This window comes from Tigriopus californicus, chromosome 8, assembly GCF_007210705.1.
Source record: "Tigriopus californicus strain San Diego chromosome 8, Tcal_SD_v2.1, whole genome shotgun sequence".
NCBI lineage: Eukaryota > Metazoa > Arthropoda > Copepoda > Harpacticoida > Harpacticidae > Tigriopus > Tigriopus californicus.
Genome location: NC_081447.1, coordinates 12856402 through 12872138, shown reverse-complemented (window position 1 = coordinate 12872138; position 15737 = coordinate 12856402). Strand labels below are relative to the sequence as shown.

The window sequence follows — 15737 nt, the reverse complement described above, 5'->3', positions numbered from 1 at the left end:
ATTCTTTTGAAGTCTTCTAGGCATTTACACTGGCGGAATTTGAATCTAGCGCCGATGATAACAGGACATAAAGTTCCATATAGCTCATCAATAATAGATAGTAAATTGTATACAATGAGCATTTCAATTTCTACAAATAATTATAATTATCTTTAAAGGCAAGGACATTTCAAATCTGCTCTAGCATTACATTTTACCTAGTGATTCAGCGAAATGAACAAAATCTAACTGTATTCAAGTACAACCACGGTGCCTTATCAAAGGTTAACAAAGGATTTACCCTTTTGGATGTTGTAGTCGGACAAGGTTCGCCCATCCTCCAATTGCTTGCCAGCAAAGATCAGACGTTGCTGATCTGGGGGAATGCCTTCCTTGTCTTGGATTTTAGCCTTGACATTTTCGATCGAATCCGAGGGCTCCACCTCCAAGGTGATGGTTTTGCCCGTGAGGGTCTTCACGAAGATCTGCATCTTGGGCTGCTCTGTATCAAACAAAGGAAAAAAATCAAGCTCGTTACATAAACGTTTCCTCTTACGGCCTTGAACTGGCTGGCTGAACTACTGACAGAAATGGAAACACTCCGCACAGTTGGAGCCCGAGCCGGAGGATTAGCGGTCAGAGGGCGTGAGAAGAGGGTGGGCGTAGCCCGGAATGGGCGATTTGGCTCATGCTTACCTATTTGGAAGCCAGTTCACGGATCCAAAGTTGAGGCGAAAGGAAGTTGTCAACTGTTGGATCAGCTGACGAGGAAATGGAAAGGTTCGGGAAATGAAACGACCATGAGGAAACAAGATTGACTATGCTCAAGATCAAAAAGGGATGATTGGGCACTCATGGTCAATTCATAATAATACCATATGTCATTTCATTGAGGGACCTGAACGGTTTCAATCACTGAACCGATATTCATATGTATCTGCGATGAGCCTTTCTCGTTACCTACCTAAAGCTTAATGATCCCATTCGTTAATAATTAACGGATTTGGGTAAGGGCTGATGTTAGGTTTATGCAGGGACTCTATAGAGAGGAAACGACACGGATTTCCCCTCATCGCCAACTTAGGCCATTGCGTTGAATCAAGACTCCAGTATGAATAAAACAAGATTATCCGTACTGCATAGCACATTAAGGTGTTTTTAATTAAATAATGATCTCCTTGATAAACAACTCCGTCCATATACTAAATATTTCTGAATTAATCTTGAAAGCCAGTAGAATAAATGAACATCAAATTAATCAAAAACAATCAAATTGTTTTTCGATTGAAATTGGTGAAATATTGCATAAAATTGGCTCAAAAACACACATAGATAGAAAATCATCAAGCGTCATTTTATTAATTGATGGGTAATGTACACTGATAAAATATTTTTAAAAAAATGTATGGAATGAGCAATAAAAGTGCATGAATATAAATATTAACATATTCGAATATCTTGGATGGACAATTGATAACTTTATCTAAACCCACACATTTGACAAAAACATCAGGCGGCATTGGTGAGAAATGAATGAGTTATCTTTTTGTAGAGTTTAAATTTCTACTTATTAGGAAGTTTGCATAAAAGGCAGGCATTATTTAAGGGCACAGAGAAATATCAAAGTACAGTAGACTAGACCTCAATTTGCACTTTGGACTCCAATAAATTGTTTTTCTTGCAAAAGCATCCAAAATACCAAAATAGTCAAATAAAACAGGTGCCATGTCACTTCAAATATTATTCCAAGATTATGAAGCATCCAAATGAGTTTAAAGAACAATATGTAGCTCTGAGCTACAGTATGTCTACTTTTGGATTGAGGGCTATTCCTAGAGTGAGAACCATAGTTTCATAACAAATGCGTCAAATTACTTGAAATTTGGTCAAAGATGTGTCTGAGAGAATTTTCTACAAATAATATTTTTGGCAAAGAGAATTTATTGATTGTGTTTTGAGCAAATTCTGTTTTATCAAGAAAAACCTAATTAGCACTTTTCAGTTGTTGTACTTTAAGACATGTTTAGTCATTTTAAGTTTATCTGAATGCCTGGTTTTAAGCACATACAATCAATGGTTACGAAAATGATATTAGTCACATATTTTGTTCAATATTATGCCAATAACTGACATTCAAAAATTTCAGCGGCAAAAATTTAGGCCTTACTTGCGGGAAAGGTTTGCTGATCACAAAAAGGTGGCGTTTCCTTGCTTTAGTGTCCTTGGTTTATGTCATCCCTGGCCCTGGAAAATGCTAATCAAGATTGTCGAATGGTCAATGACGATGTATTTGGCCATTCCAAAGCGTAATGCTCTGTTCGAAATAACATAAACTTACGGTACATTTGTGGCTTATGTCAGCCAAAAATATTGTTGGATTGGATAATCTGCGAACCTGAGTATATTATTGTAATCTAATTTAGCCAGCTACAAGAGGAGCCCGACAATGAATAAAGTTAGTGTGTATTTTGTTGCTCAAGTTTAGATTTGAAATCCCGGTTCCATGTCGATGAGGTCGAGATCGTTGCCGAGCTTTTCCTTGCGCTGGCGTTTAGGCCCGGATGTCGTGAAGGTCGATGGGGTCTCCCCCGGCAAATCCAAATCCATGAATTTCTCCCGGATATCCGCCGTCTTGGCCGACTCAAAGTCCGCGACACCGTACGCACTCGACATCATCATCCGGAGGTTTCGCTCTTCTTGTGAGCCAAAGCAGTAGCCATTGGCTTTGTCCACGTGATTTTTGACGGTGAGCATCCGGTCCGCACTGTCAATGTGCAAGGGGATAAAGCTGACGAGACTGTAGTTCTGAACCAGGTCAATGAGGGCTTCGTTCATCTTCTTGTACTTCTTCACGAAAGGATCCTCACTCATGGCTTCGAGCAGGAATTCCAAGTCCAGTACATCCGTATAAAAGTCGATATTGAACTGGAGGCGACCGTATTTCTCGATCAAGTCCACTTTGCTCAAGACATTCACATGCGGGAGCTCGATCTGCAACATGCTATTCAATGAGGTCAGACACACCGAGATGAACTTGGACGGATCACTGCAATAATGCGAATCTACCATGTTCACGCAACACAAACGGGTGCCGAATTGCTCCAACCGCCCGATGATGCTTTTCATGGACTGATCATGAGTGTACAATTCCACTTGACCCGGACAGTCAATGAGTAGATAAGTGTCTTTGACCTTCGTCACGCGGTTCAAGAGCCAATCCAAATTGCGGTCCAAGAACTCCATGCAATACAAGAGCCCACCATTGGGACCCAGTTGATAGGAGTCCATGACCTCAGACAATTGGATCAAGTCGCCCAAATCGATGCCCGCCTCATAGGGTACGTGATCATTGGCCGGATCTAAATTGATGATGGTGACCGCTCGACCCAAGTTCCGGAGGAACTGGGCCATCCCGTGACAATAGGTGGTTTTACCCGAACCCGGCGGACCAATGATGATCTGCCCGAAAACGGGCGTCGACATGATTTAATTGGATATTTGTTCCTGGATCCAAGGCAAGATCTCCGACCGAAACGTGCCGATATCCAGGTCCTTGAAGCCGAGTGAAACCAAGACGGGTTTGGCTTGGGATTCGAAGATGGCGGCGATAATTTGCGCCACGGCCGTTAGCCGGGGAGTCTCGGCTCCCAAGAGTAACTGGACGTCGTAGATGGGCGAGGCGCCCGGGGATAAGGTACTAGCGCCACTGGGCGTGGCTTGGGTCACTTGAAATAGCGTGCCCGGCTTATTGAGGGTGGTAAGCACCACGAGAATGCGGTCTGAGAAGCGAGAAATGACCAAGTCCCAGGTGGTGTCCGGTTCCAAGAGGGTCTTGCGCCGAGTGAGGGTGGACACGGGAAAGGGACCAAGAGGCGGGGCGGCAGGGGTGAGGTCAATGGTGACCGAATCGCTGAGTTGGGAGTCGCTCATGATGATGATGACCGATACGGCATGACGGACCACGACCCAACAAGGCAACGAATGATCCTCATGAACTTGACTGACTTGACTCTCGTCTCGGGTTTGTGTTGTAACTAAAGAGCGTTGTTTTGGGGGGACGAACCATGCGAAATAAACCATCAGCTAGAGGGTGACCAAATCCGTTCAGGCCGAGCTCATTTTCCACCATCTTACGCCAGAAAAAGCTGATTTGGGTATTTTCTGGTTGGGTTTTTGTTAACGGCAAGTGGATTAGATATATCTTGATGTACAATTTGACAAGTTATTTTGCAATTGTTCGACATCTGACCAAAAGGAATTTGTCTTTTGATCTTTTCCTCGTATCTTGTCTTTTTCACCTTCACTGGGTTTGAAATTAGGCCAGCAACCTGCCAAAATTATCGTGAGAACGCCATCATTAGCGCCGGCCAAAACTTGCATATGAATATGGTCTTTATTGACAGTAAATTTGCAGAAAAATCACCTGAATTTGCACAAAAACTTGCAAATAAACTTGTCAAAACATAGGCACCGACTCGTTCTAGAAGGCTTTAAAGGCCATTTCTGCCTTTCAAATCAAGCATTAGTGAATGAAAAGCAAAATTCTGACGTAGTAACTCTCGTCGCCATGATTTTTTTTTTTTTTTAGATATTCTTTTCGGGTTTGATATACCGATACAGGAGAATGAGTTCCCCGTAAGTCACAATTGGTAAAAGATTCGGTCACATAATGCGTTCGAATTTGCCGCTCTAGTGCACCCTTGAACGAAGGGCTAGTCTGGGATGGTTGATAAAAAACGATCTAAATGTCGCTTAAAACTTAACATTGGATCATCTAGTGAATAGAAGTGAGCATGGTAGCAGATTATAAAGGGTTGGTGCTCGGTTTAGTACAAAACAGGATTTTAAGGTCTTCACCAACTTTTTATCTGATGGGTTGAAATTGAATTTGATTTCACACGTGATGCCTCTTCTGTCACTAACGTTATATTTCATTCCCGGGTTAGGACAAAGTGCATGGAGGCATTTAAAAACATAAAGAATTAGGTAGCGTTCGTACCTACGCTGAATGCTATATATAATTTAAGGGATTGCAGTCTTTCCCAATAGCTTAAGTGGGACATGCCTGCAATATATTATGTAAAACTTCTTTGTACTTTTTCTATTTTATTCAGCCCCCCTACATTCATTGACGCCCAGATTGGGGAAGCATATTCTAAATGCCGTTGAACAATAGACTTGTACAAAATTTTCATAGTATAAGCATCTCTGGATTTGAAAGTTCGGTATATCCAGCCACAAGTTTGGTATGCTTTGGTCACTTTCGATTGGATGTGTTCTTCAAATTTACCGTTATTTTCAACTATTATTCCAAGGTCTTTAATGGAGCTTACTGATAAAATGGGTTTCAGGCGATTGTCGGTGTTAAATTGGCTTGCCTATTTCATTTTGGTTGTACGTCATGATTCGAAACTTATCCCCATTTAATTCCATGTTTTGAGAGTGGACCCATTTGTATACAACGTCCAAGTCAGTTTGCAGGTCTGTCCGGTTCTGTGAATTTCTTCCGAACACTAGCTTAGTATCGTCAGCATAAGAAGATATTGAAGACTGGAAGGGCAATCCGTGTAGTGGTGCAATGAATAAAACGAACAAGATCGGACCCAGAATAGTTCCTTGAGGTACCCCAGATACCACGTTTCGAGGGCAGCCTAAGCAGCCGTCAACTCGAACGGCTTGTGTGCGGTTGGTGAGGAAATCTCTGATCCAAGAGTAAATATTTCCTCCAACCCCTAGTTTACTTAAATAACTTAGCAGTAGAATATGATCCACTTTGTCAAATGCTTTAGCAAAGTCCAAGTATATAACATCTACGCAATCGCTATATTGTAGTCCCTCTATAACGTCGTCAAAGTGCTGAATCAATTGTGTCACAGTGCTAAAGTGGGCACGAAAACCATGCTGCTGGTCAGGAATGCAACCTTTTATGTCAAGGTATTCAAGAAACTTTGTCTTAGCAAGCTTTTCCATAACTTTGGAAACATTCGACGTTAATGAGATTGGTCGATAATTCACAGGTTGATCCCTATTTCCTCCCTTATAAATGGGGACTATATGGGCATGTTTTAGTTGTGTGGGTACCCTCCCCTCTGACAAAGAACGATTCATTAAATATGGAAAAATATGGAGCGATGACTAGTGATGTGCATTTAAGGAACTGTGCCGTTACACCGTCAGGTCCTGGAGAGCTTGAAGATTTCAGGAAATTGATAGCTTCGACGACTTCCTTCTTGTCAATCAATACGTCTTTTAGAAGTGAACTGTAGTCGCCCAAACAGGGGTCGTTTAGCATATGTTGAGTTGGAGTTGAAAAGACCGAAGAAAATTGATCGCCAAGGATATTAGCTACTTGGGTCGCATTGGAGACTTCCTCTCTATTCGGCAATCTAATTGGTCCTATAAGGTTATTGGCCTTTCGCTTATAGCTTAGAGATGGCATATGTGTAAAATGCCTTCGGATTAGATTTGACATCGTGAACTACTTTCTTCTCCTTCTGTGCCTGATCCTTTTCTAACGAGTTTTTCAAAAGAACGTCTATGGCTTCAATTTTTCTGCAGATGTTTCGCGATATGAACGAATGATCATTTAATGATTTCAATCTTTTTGTCAGAGACACTCGTTTCTTGAAAAGTTTTTGTCTGTATTTTGGAATAGTGGTTTGATTTTCCTTGCTTGACAAGATAGGTAATTTTAGTTGGTCACAAACGTCTTCAAATGAAGATATCATCATATTCATGGCGTCGTCAATGTTGGATTCATGTTCCATTTTGGGAACTAGGTCAAGATTGGCTAGGCTTAAATTTATCAAAGACCAGTGTTCTTCATGAAACAGATACTTGGCTAGTCCTGTTTTCAAGACTTTTTTTGAACTATTGATTTCTTCTCCCCAATTGTAGTGCATATTTCAAGCAAGTTGTGATCCGATAATTTGGTTGGAGTGACCTGAATGGCTGACACCAGATCCGGACTGCTGGAGAGCACTAAGTCTAGTACTATATTGTCGGTTCGTGTGGCTGAACCGACATGCTGAGAGAGGTTGCCTTCGAACATGAAATCCTCGAGTCTCTGGTAAAATTTTGACAAGGACTTGGGCATTGGTATGTAACCAAGAGGATTGGGATGCCACTCAACCACAGTTTTGGGGGATGTTAAAATCTCCTAAGATTAGATATTGCGAGCAAGTAGATTTTGCCAGTTCGTCTTGAATGAACACTAGTCCATCATGAAATAAAGCGGGAGAGCAGGAAGGCGGTCTGTAGATGGTGATAAGTGTTAAATCCAGGGACATTACGTGAACAACAAGGATCTCGATTTCTCCGTTAGGCATTTTTGAAGTGCGAGTTAAAAGCCCATCTTTGATGTAGAAACATACTCCTCCGTGCGGAAAGATTGGGTTTTTGGGTCTCACTCTGTGGCTACGAAACAGCGTGAAACCTTTTATCAATATTTCTTCGTCAAGAACTCCGCCCCTGAGCCAGGTTTCGGTTATGGATATAAATGAGATTTTTTTTCGGCTATAGCCAATTCCTCAAGAAATTTTACTTGAGACGAATCTTGTTTTGAAATGAGACAGTGAGCGTTTAGGTAGATACCTTTTACGGGATTGGTCGGTTTTGATTCATTTGCAATATCAGGCTTTGTACCATTCCCTCCAGCCTTAAAAAATCCTGCTTCATAACAAATAGGTTTTGAGGATCCCGGGGTGGTACAACGGCAGGGACAATAGAGGAAGATGGAAAAGTAGGGGGAGGAAGGGTGGATGGGGAAGGGTTAGCTGCAGTTGCCACACTGGCGTAGTAAGCCCGTGATGCACCTCTCACTTGGGTCTCTATTGGGTTGTGCGAGGGGCTGTCTGGGATCGGGGGAGGAAAGGGAAAAACGGCACCATTTAAAGGTTGTGGTGGGGTGTAATGGGTAACAGGGACTGGGCGCCTTCGTTGTGTCCCTTTCACATGGATGGTCTTGCACCTAGGATTATAACAAGCTCCAAATTTCATTGATTTGATGCACATGTAGGGATGAAAAAAATCGCAATTTACCTTGTCGCAGCCCTTATTGTTGAATTTTTTCAAGCCATACTTTACTATCTTAGAACACCATTTAGGATGGTGGAGTAAACACCACCCTTCACATTATGGTGAATGTTACAGACTGAGGCTGTAATTTGTACGTTGTTTGATACGGGTGTTACTATAGAGGATTCACCATTATCTGCTAATTCCGGCGTTTTTGCGTTCAGAGTTGAACTTGTCGTATCGTCTAACTTCGTTAGTTCGTCAGTTTGTTGAGGAGAGATAAGGTGCTTGGTACCGATTACCCAAGCCTTTAGAGCTTCTATTAAAAACGGTTTGTTTATTGAACCACAATCGTTCCCGCCGATCACCAGCTCTAGGCAATGCTTAGCCTCCCCACTCAGAGTTCAAAATCTGATCCATTTTTACCTAACTCGCTCAGGAGGGTTTGATCCAATTCTCGGCTCCAAATATGGTAGTTGAGCAGCTGCTCCTACAGAGGAAAATGGATTCTGGCACGGTGAAGGCTTACGAGACGGAATTTCCAATGGTCGAACTCAATATTGTACTAATTTTTAATCGAAGAGAATTGTATCAAGATAATGAATGAAAATCTCAAAAACACATAAACTGCCAGAAGTGGCAGAATATGGCAGAAATTGCTGGAAGGTGGTCAAAAACGGCTCCCGATGTCTAGAATGGCTGATCTTTCTGGGGAGAAGAGGCCAGCTGTGGTACAGTGTTGGTAGAGCATCAGCTCTCCAATTTGCGGATCCTGGTTTGTTACCTGGTTATCCAACTTCAAGCATCTTTGCAGTATTTCAATTACAGTATAAGTTTCTGCATTGGCAGCTTAAATGGGCAAACTTGCGGTCATTACCAAGGGTGAGGAAATAATTAGTGCTGGTTGTGACGACGGAGCGGGATAATCCCTTAATTGGGACACCCATATTCAGATGGCAGGCCAAGCGAGAGAGCTACCATCTGACTTTTTAACAAATAAACCTGGGGAGAAAATTTTTCAATTGTTCATGCTGCCTCTCAGAACAATAAGCTAGACTAGCATGTTATACCTATATCTTTAATATTGCATGACAAAATGGTAGCTATAAATGTCAAAGTGAAACTATTACACAGCAATTTTGTTTTGAAAATTAAGTTTCAATACATGTTAGAAATAAGATCACTTTGTCATGATAGCAGGCCAATTCTTTCCCAAATTAACCATCATTTCCTGGCCATTTACTGATACCTCGTGGAAACATATGAAGGTGTGTCTGCTGACTTTTAGAGGAGAAGTATGCTGCCCAAAAAAACTGCCCGTCCCTACCTTTAATTTAGTGTATCTAAAAAAGTGCAATGAAAAAAGAGGCAGAGCCAGTTTTTAAAAAAAAAATGAGGAAAACTTCTGTTTCACAATGTTATCCCAAAAAAAATTTTAAAAAAAAGTGCAGAAATATCAATACCTTGTGCTAAAATAGCTGAAATTGCAGACAAATGTCATATGTTGCTGATAAAACTGCAAAGTTTGCACACGCAATAAGTTTGCAGAAAAATCTCGGATATGCAAGTTTTTGCAAAATTTGCATTTGCAGGATGCAAGTTTTGGCCGGCCCTAGTCATCATCATATACCTTTTTTATACCGTCCTCACATTAGCTGCGATCAATATATATATTTCCCCCCCCAAAAAAAAATTATTTCCGACGGACATCATTCTTATACCTATGCCAACACCTTCAGCAGACCAGACAGAAATCCATTTCTTTTGCATTTATGATTTATTTCAAATCGAAACTAAATACAGGTTAAAATTGGTGCAGTAAATGATTTTCCTCTACTGCATAAACACCTAATGACAGGAAAATGCAGACAATTTTGAACGTGGAAGAGTATTTCCAATGGCATGGATGGAAACTAGTTCCACACATGAATTGACAGTGAAGCTCTGACAATGAGGTTGATAAGAAAACGGAAACGCATTCAAACAAATGCAGGTTTACGAGAGACGGACAGGACAGGTGGGAAAATGAGGACATAAAATTGCACGACTTCATCATCATTATCATCATCAACGTCCAGGACGATCCTTGAAATCCGGGTGATATTTGTTTTCTTCTTCCCGGCCGCGATATCGAATTCGGGAGATCAATCTCTTCTGGCCGGTCCTTCATCATCATCCTAGCATTGTGTGTGAGCCGACCTGATTTGGACAATAATGGTGGGTGGGAACAAAACTCAATAGTTACGTATGTATGATTCTTGGTGGGGAAGAGAGGTGAGTGTTTGTGGGTACGGCCATCCTCGCATGCTGGCATAGACCTTGCTCCATAATGATTTGAGAGCGGTTCGAATGGCCAACAAGAGCGAAAGGAAGGGCTCGGATCGGGTTTTGAGAAGTTCGGATTTCGGGCGGGGTGGATGTGTTCTATCACAGATCAATATGTTTTTACTTGCACGATTTTGACCTTGTCCTTGCGTTTCTTAGCTTCGTACTTGGCCACAATCACCATGTTGGTGTAGGACCACAAATGGATGAATTTGATTGGATAGTGAAGGATGCCTTTCATGGTGATCCTTCGAATTGGCACGCAATCCACGCCCTTCAACAAGAACAGGGTCTTAAGATCCCAGATCTTGACCACGCCCGCACTCGAGCCGCTCACCACAATCACATCATTCAGGAACAACGAGCAGAGATGACCTTTGGTGGCGATCCAATGGATCAACATCTTTTCGTCGGGCATGCTCCAGAGCTTGATCATCTTGCCCTCGGCCGTGACAATGAGTTGATTGTACATAGCAATGGCATCAATCCGCCGCAAATTGCCTACCACCGTCCCCACTCGAGTCTCTCGGTCGGTGTTGAACACTTGGATGATTCCCGAATAGGTGGGGGCGGTCACCAAGATGCCCTCTTTCCAAATGAGGTAGAGCGAGTCGGCTTGAACCGAGTGGGTTTGAAGACGAATCACTTGGTCAATGTCCCAAATCTCCACCGACTGATTGGAAGGCAAGAGCACCGCCATGCGCTTCTCATCGGGGTGGAGCTTGATTTTCCGCACGCCCGACTCGGCATTGATGAACTTGTAGAGCTCGATGTCGAGCGTGGGCTCGGCACGGGCCAGCTCGCCCTTCATCACGCCCAAGAGATACTCGAGATGGCGCTTTCGGGTGATTGGGCCCTCCTTGACATTGAACACCCACACTTTCTGACTGACAAATCCGCCCACGGCGATGCGTTTTTCCGTGGCATCTAAACAGAGGTTGTCTTTCTTGACCGTGCCCAGCGTGGATCGAAGCAAGGCCCGGAACTTGAAGGTCATGTCGTCGTGGATCTTGATCACGTAGCCCTTGCCTTGCGTGTACACGGACACGGAGCGACCAGACGGTAAGAACGTCCAAACAATCGTGCCGGAGCGCTTGAAATGGTTCTTGTTCTCGGACAAAGCCTGATGTCGCCAAACTTCTTTCAGCGTGGTCATTTTCCAATACAACTATAAAGAAACCCAAGACCTTTTTCGTTATGGACAATGACATCAGACAAGTTCAAATTATTGAGCAGGGAAAATGGGGATACTCTCAAGAATAAGAAATTAATCACCCCTGGTGGTACGCATGAGATTGGGGTTCTTCATTTGGTCTGGGTTTGGTTTTGCAAAAGACGCCTTAGGTCAATGTCTCGTCTTTTGTATGTACGTATATTGCTGACCCCAAACACCTTCACGGGTTCAGGCTGGTGAATCAGTTATTGCTAATCATTTTCAATCGACAAAAGAATATAGTAGCAGCTCAACTTTTTTCCGTCCTCAAGCGCCACACTTCAACCTTTAACAGGCGCAACTCAAACTTTTATCAGTGAGTGATTGATTATGGATTTCTCGCGACTCAACACTTACGTTCTTAAACACGTCCATATCGACCATATCGCGCGTGGTGCTCAACCTGGACAAGAGGCGATTCCACCCGTTGAGCTCCATCAATTGCGGAGTTTCCTTGGCCGTGTTCACCACCACTTTGCGCCAAGTCTTTTGATGGCGAATGTAGCCCCGCCACAGACAACACACCTCCTCGCACGTGCGCAACGACACCGCGTCCAAATAGGACAAGATCTGGTCAGACAAATGGTACATTTGCCACTGGATGATCAAGGTCAGGATATCGACCACCGTGGTCGAGGGCGCGGGCGAGCGCCGACCCGGATGAGTCGGACTAAAGTGTAAGCCCGTGCGGCGCATGGATCGCAAAAGCGAGGATTTGAGTCGGGGCTGCGGGTAGGCAAATCGTCGGGCGTGTAAGCAGTTGTCGCAGTTGTGTCCAGGTGAGGCCCGCTCGAATTGATGGGGCACGGCCTCGTCTTGGCCATCCGCCTCTTCGTCTTCATGGTCCTCATCATCGGAGCGAGCGGCAGCCTGGCCCGTGGCTAGCCCGTGGCCTACCTCCTCGGAATCATCATCTTCTTCTTCTTCTTCTTCCGAGGCCAGCACGGCTCGCGCGACCTCCTCTTCCGCCGCCCCGCCTACCACGGGCGGATGATCGAGCGGCGGAATGACCGCTACGCAGGGCCCATCGGGACTGGCCATAGTAATGAGAGATGAACCGGAGTCCGGAGTGCGATCGCCAAGCGGGCAACCAGGCTGGATTAGGCCATGCTAGCCCTGAACCAGGTGGGAGGCTCCGTCAGTGATATCTTGGAGGTCACCGAGGTCACTGAGGTCACGGTGAGCGACGATGTTAGGCTGGTAGCCGGTATCCTGGCTTGGGTTTGACGTCGTCACAATGCAATTGCCGTGAGTCAGTCACTTTCAATTTCTGTCAGGCCCTGCTTGATCTGGATCTGACACAGCCTTCTCGGGTCCTCTCTCTCTCTCTCTCTCTCTCTCTCTCTGAAGGCCAAAGACGATGGGTTCACTCACTCACTCACTCACTTACTTACTCACTCTCGATCTCACGGCGTTGATCCACAAGTTTCTGAGTGCTCTGGCCTTTCGACTGGTTAGTGCCTTGTCTTGTTTCTGGCCTTCCTTTCTCTTGCGTTCTCCTCCAGCCTCTCCCTCCGCCTGAGTCTGAGGTCTGCCAGCCAAGGAGGCACGACGGATGGCACGGAGGGAGGGGGGAGGGAGGGTCCGTTCTCTTTCTTTCTTTCTTTCTTTCTTTCCTCCTTCATCTCTGACGGAGTAGCCCCGTTACCCCTTATCCAGTACACGACTATGTACCAGTGCGTACAGTTGGCCCACCTCCAACCAGCCAGAGGTGGGTAGGCTAGACCTATCACTAAAGCAACTAAATGAATCAAGCCACTTAAAATAGTCAAGTCAGAGAGCGGAGAATGGCGACAAAGATTGTACCACTCTACCCCCTCTCCGCCCATAAAAGATTAAACTTCCAGTGTGGGGGCCTGAACCTATGACACCATGGGCCAAGATTTGGGCCTGCTTCTCCCTGCCTCGGAGACTGTTCAGCTACACTGACTTCTTCAGTTGACTTTGCCTTTGGGTTCCTTATGGTGTATTAACAGGTCATGGTGAAAAATTTTGAAGGTTAGCCTGATAATCTGGTTTTATCACAACTGCTTTGTTCTGATTACATTTGGTTTCCATTTACCCCTGTCAAGGTTCACATTTTTTAGGTCATGGCTTGGCTTGTATAGATTTGAAATTTCATGAACTTTAATTCAGGCTTTTGTAATAATTGGCTACAAACCATATGACTTGAAGATGAAGAAGTAGGCATTGGGTCTACATTATCAGTTAATGATTGTCACAAGGAACCATGGTAGCTGAGTGGTCTAATGTACCCAATAGAGGCACAACATGGTTTCCCAGAGGGCGTGGGTTCAAATCCCGCCCTTATTAACTGAGAGTAATATGGCCCTGAACGGAATGAAATTCTGCTCAATGACCTTTGGGTCAACTCCTTTAAATACTCCACTCCTAGATAATGGAGGTAAAGATATTGAGCAGGTCTCATCTATGAAAGATTTAGGTGTAGTCCTCCAAAATAATGGAAAGTTAGATGAGCATATCCAGCTGAAGGTGAGTAAAGCTTTTCAAATGTATTGTTGGATATTTTGCATGTTTAAGTCCAGAGATAGCATCACAATGCTAACTCTGTACAAGTTGATTGTTCAGCCACATCTTGAATATACTTCACCCATTTGGGATCCAATGAGTTCAGCAGGTTTGCAAAAGGTCAAACAAGTCCAAAGATATTTCACTAGGAACATCACAGGAATGAGAGTCCTCTCATATTGGGAGAGATTAAAAAAGTTGGGACTGTACGTACAGTGGTCAGAGAAGGTAGGAAAGGTATCTGATACTGTACATCTTCAAAAGCATCCATGAGCTTTGTCCCAACCCAGGATTTAGGGTCAAATCTAGTGACCGTAGAAGCTTAATGTGCGTTTTGAGAGCACCTTCAAGCCCTCAAGAATCCAGGCTAGTTTGAACAATGCAGTCCACATCTCTTCTTTCTCAGGCTCTTTCATTGTTTAATTTGCTTCCCTCTAATATTCGTAGAGAATACATAGGCCTTGTTGATCCAGTAGCATCTTTCAAGTCAGACTTGGACAAATTTTTTGACAGCAATCCAGATCAATCCTACATTCAAGGACTAGCTCGGTCTGCCAACTCAAATTCATTGCTAGACCAAATATCATATAAAGACTGAAAGGTAATCAAAAGACAAATTATAACCTTTTTTTTTAATAGTACTGGCAATTACCTCCCTGTAGTGGTAAGATAATCCCGTGAAAAACCGAACCAAAAAAAGAAAATGGTTGTAATTCAGCATCTTTAGGTTTTTGAGATAGAGCATGAAGATGGAATAAGTCCAATAGTATCTTGCCTTTGGTGATAATGAGATGAATTTTTGATTGTCTAAGGAAGGTAATACCCATAAACGTTAAGCTTGATTTGCAATGAATGTTAGTTATCTTTTTATGGTTGACTGCCCATCTACGTTTCACATACAAATAAGCAGACCAAAACTACCAGCTGGTTTGTACTGAGTCGATTTTTAATATCGCCTTCCACAATACAGTGCAAGCGAGACTGATTTAAAGAGCGAGGTCGTGCGCACAGATTTGTGGTCGTGCGACGCTGCTGCAGGTTCGCACCTTGGAAGCCACAAAATCAGAATTTAAATCAGCGTTCCCAGCCAGGTGGGCCCAGTAGGGGAGACCAACATTTCCAAAGTAGCAATTGTTGGGACTTGATGGCCGCGAGAAAAAAATGGTGGCCGGAGACCCCCCTATTTTGGGCAATCAAATTGTTATCCTAGTTAAACCGCAGTCCATATTACTCCTTCAATGGGCTACTTGGAGTGGGAATCAGAAGGGCTCTTCATAAAGGGAGATGGTTCTAGCGCAGTTGGTTAACGCGCGACCGAGTTAAACTCGGGTTCATGGGTTCGATCTTTGTTAAACACAGCCATTCCATGTTTCATCTTTTCGGCTTTCAATAACCAATAAACATGAATACTTTTGTTTTTCAGAACATGGCCAAAGTGTCTAATGAAAGAAAGAAAGATATATTTCCATCATTCCTAAGGCATGCTTACTTGTAAGCCCAACACAATTGATACAAGGCTTAAGCGCAATTGCTTTGACATGATGCAAGCTACTTTGGTTCAAAGCACGAACATGATAAAGAGTTTATTTAGCAACTAGCACTCTTTAATCCTTTTGACTTCAGCAGCATGACATTGGGAATGGGATCCCTAGCAGTTCAATCCACTGAAAAGATG

The 15737-nt window shown here is 43.5% G+C and overlaps 3 protein-coding genes across 3 annotated transcripts in view; all 3 read right to left on the bottom strand.

The window, feature by feature from the left end:
- LOC131885231 (ubiquitin-ribosomal protein eL40 fusion protein) overlaps positions 1 to 806 on the bottom strand; it is a 1567-nt gene extending 761 nt beyond the window's left edge. The window contains exons 1-2 of the mRNA XM_059233190.1: positions 676 to 806; positions 281 to 481 (exon numbers count right to left, since the gene is read on the bottom strand). Coding sequence (XP_059089173.1) covers positions 281 to 470 — 190 coding nt within the window. The 5' untranslated portion in view covers positions 471 to 481; positions 676 to 806. The remainder of the gene's footprint in view (positions 1 to 280; positions 482 to 675) is intronic.
- Positions 807 to 2426: 1620 nt separating this feature from the next.
- Positions 2427 to 3997, bottom strand: LOC131885223 (GPN-loop GTPase 2-like). The gene has a single exon (XM_059233182.1). The coding sequence runs from the start codon at positions 3460 to 3462 to the stop codon at positions 2461 to 2463; it is 1002 nt and encodes a 333-aa protein (XP_059089165.1). The 5' UTR covers positions 3463 to 3997; the 3' UTR covers positions 2427 to 2460.
- Positions 3998 to 10080: 6083 nt separating this feature from the next.
- Positions 10081 to 12322, bottom strand: LOC131885216 (beta-TrCP-like; the record flags this gene model as incomplete). The annotated part of the gene is given in 2 exon segments (XM_059233175.1): positions 10081 to 11488; positions 11891 to 12322. Coding segments are annotated over 2 exon segments (1491 nt in total), but the record flags the coding sequence as incomplete, so codon positions are not given.
- Between the last annotated feature and the right edge of the window lie 3415 nt (positions 12323 to 15737).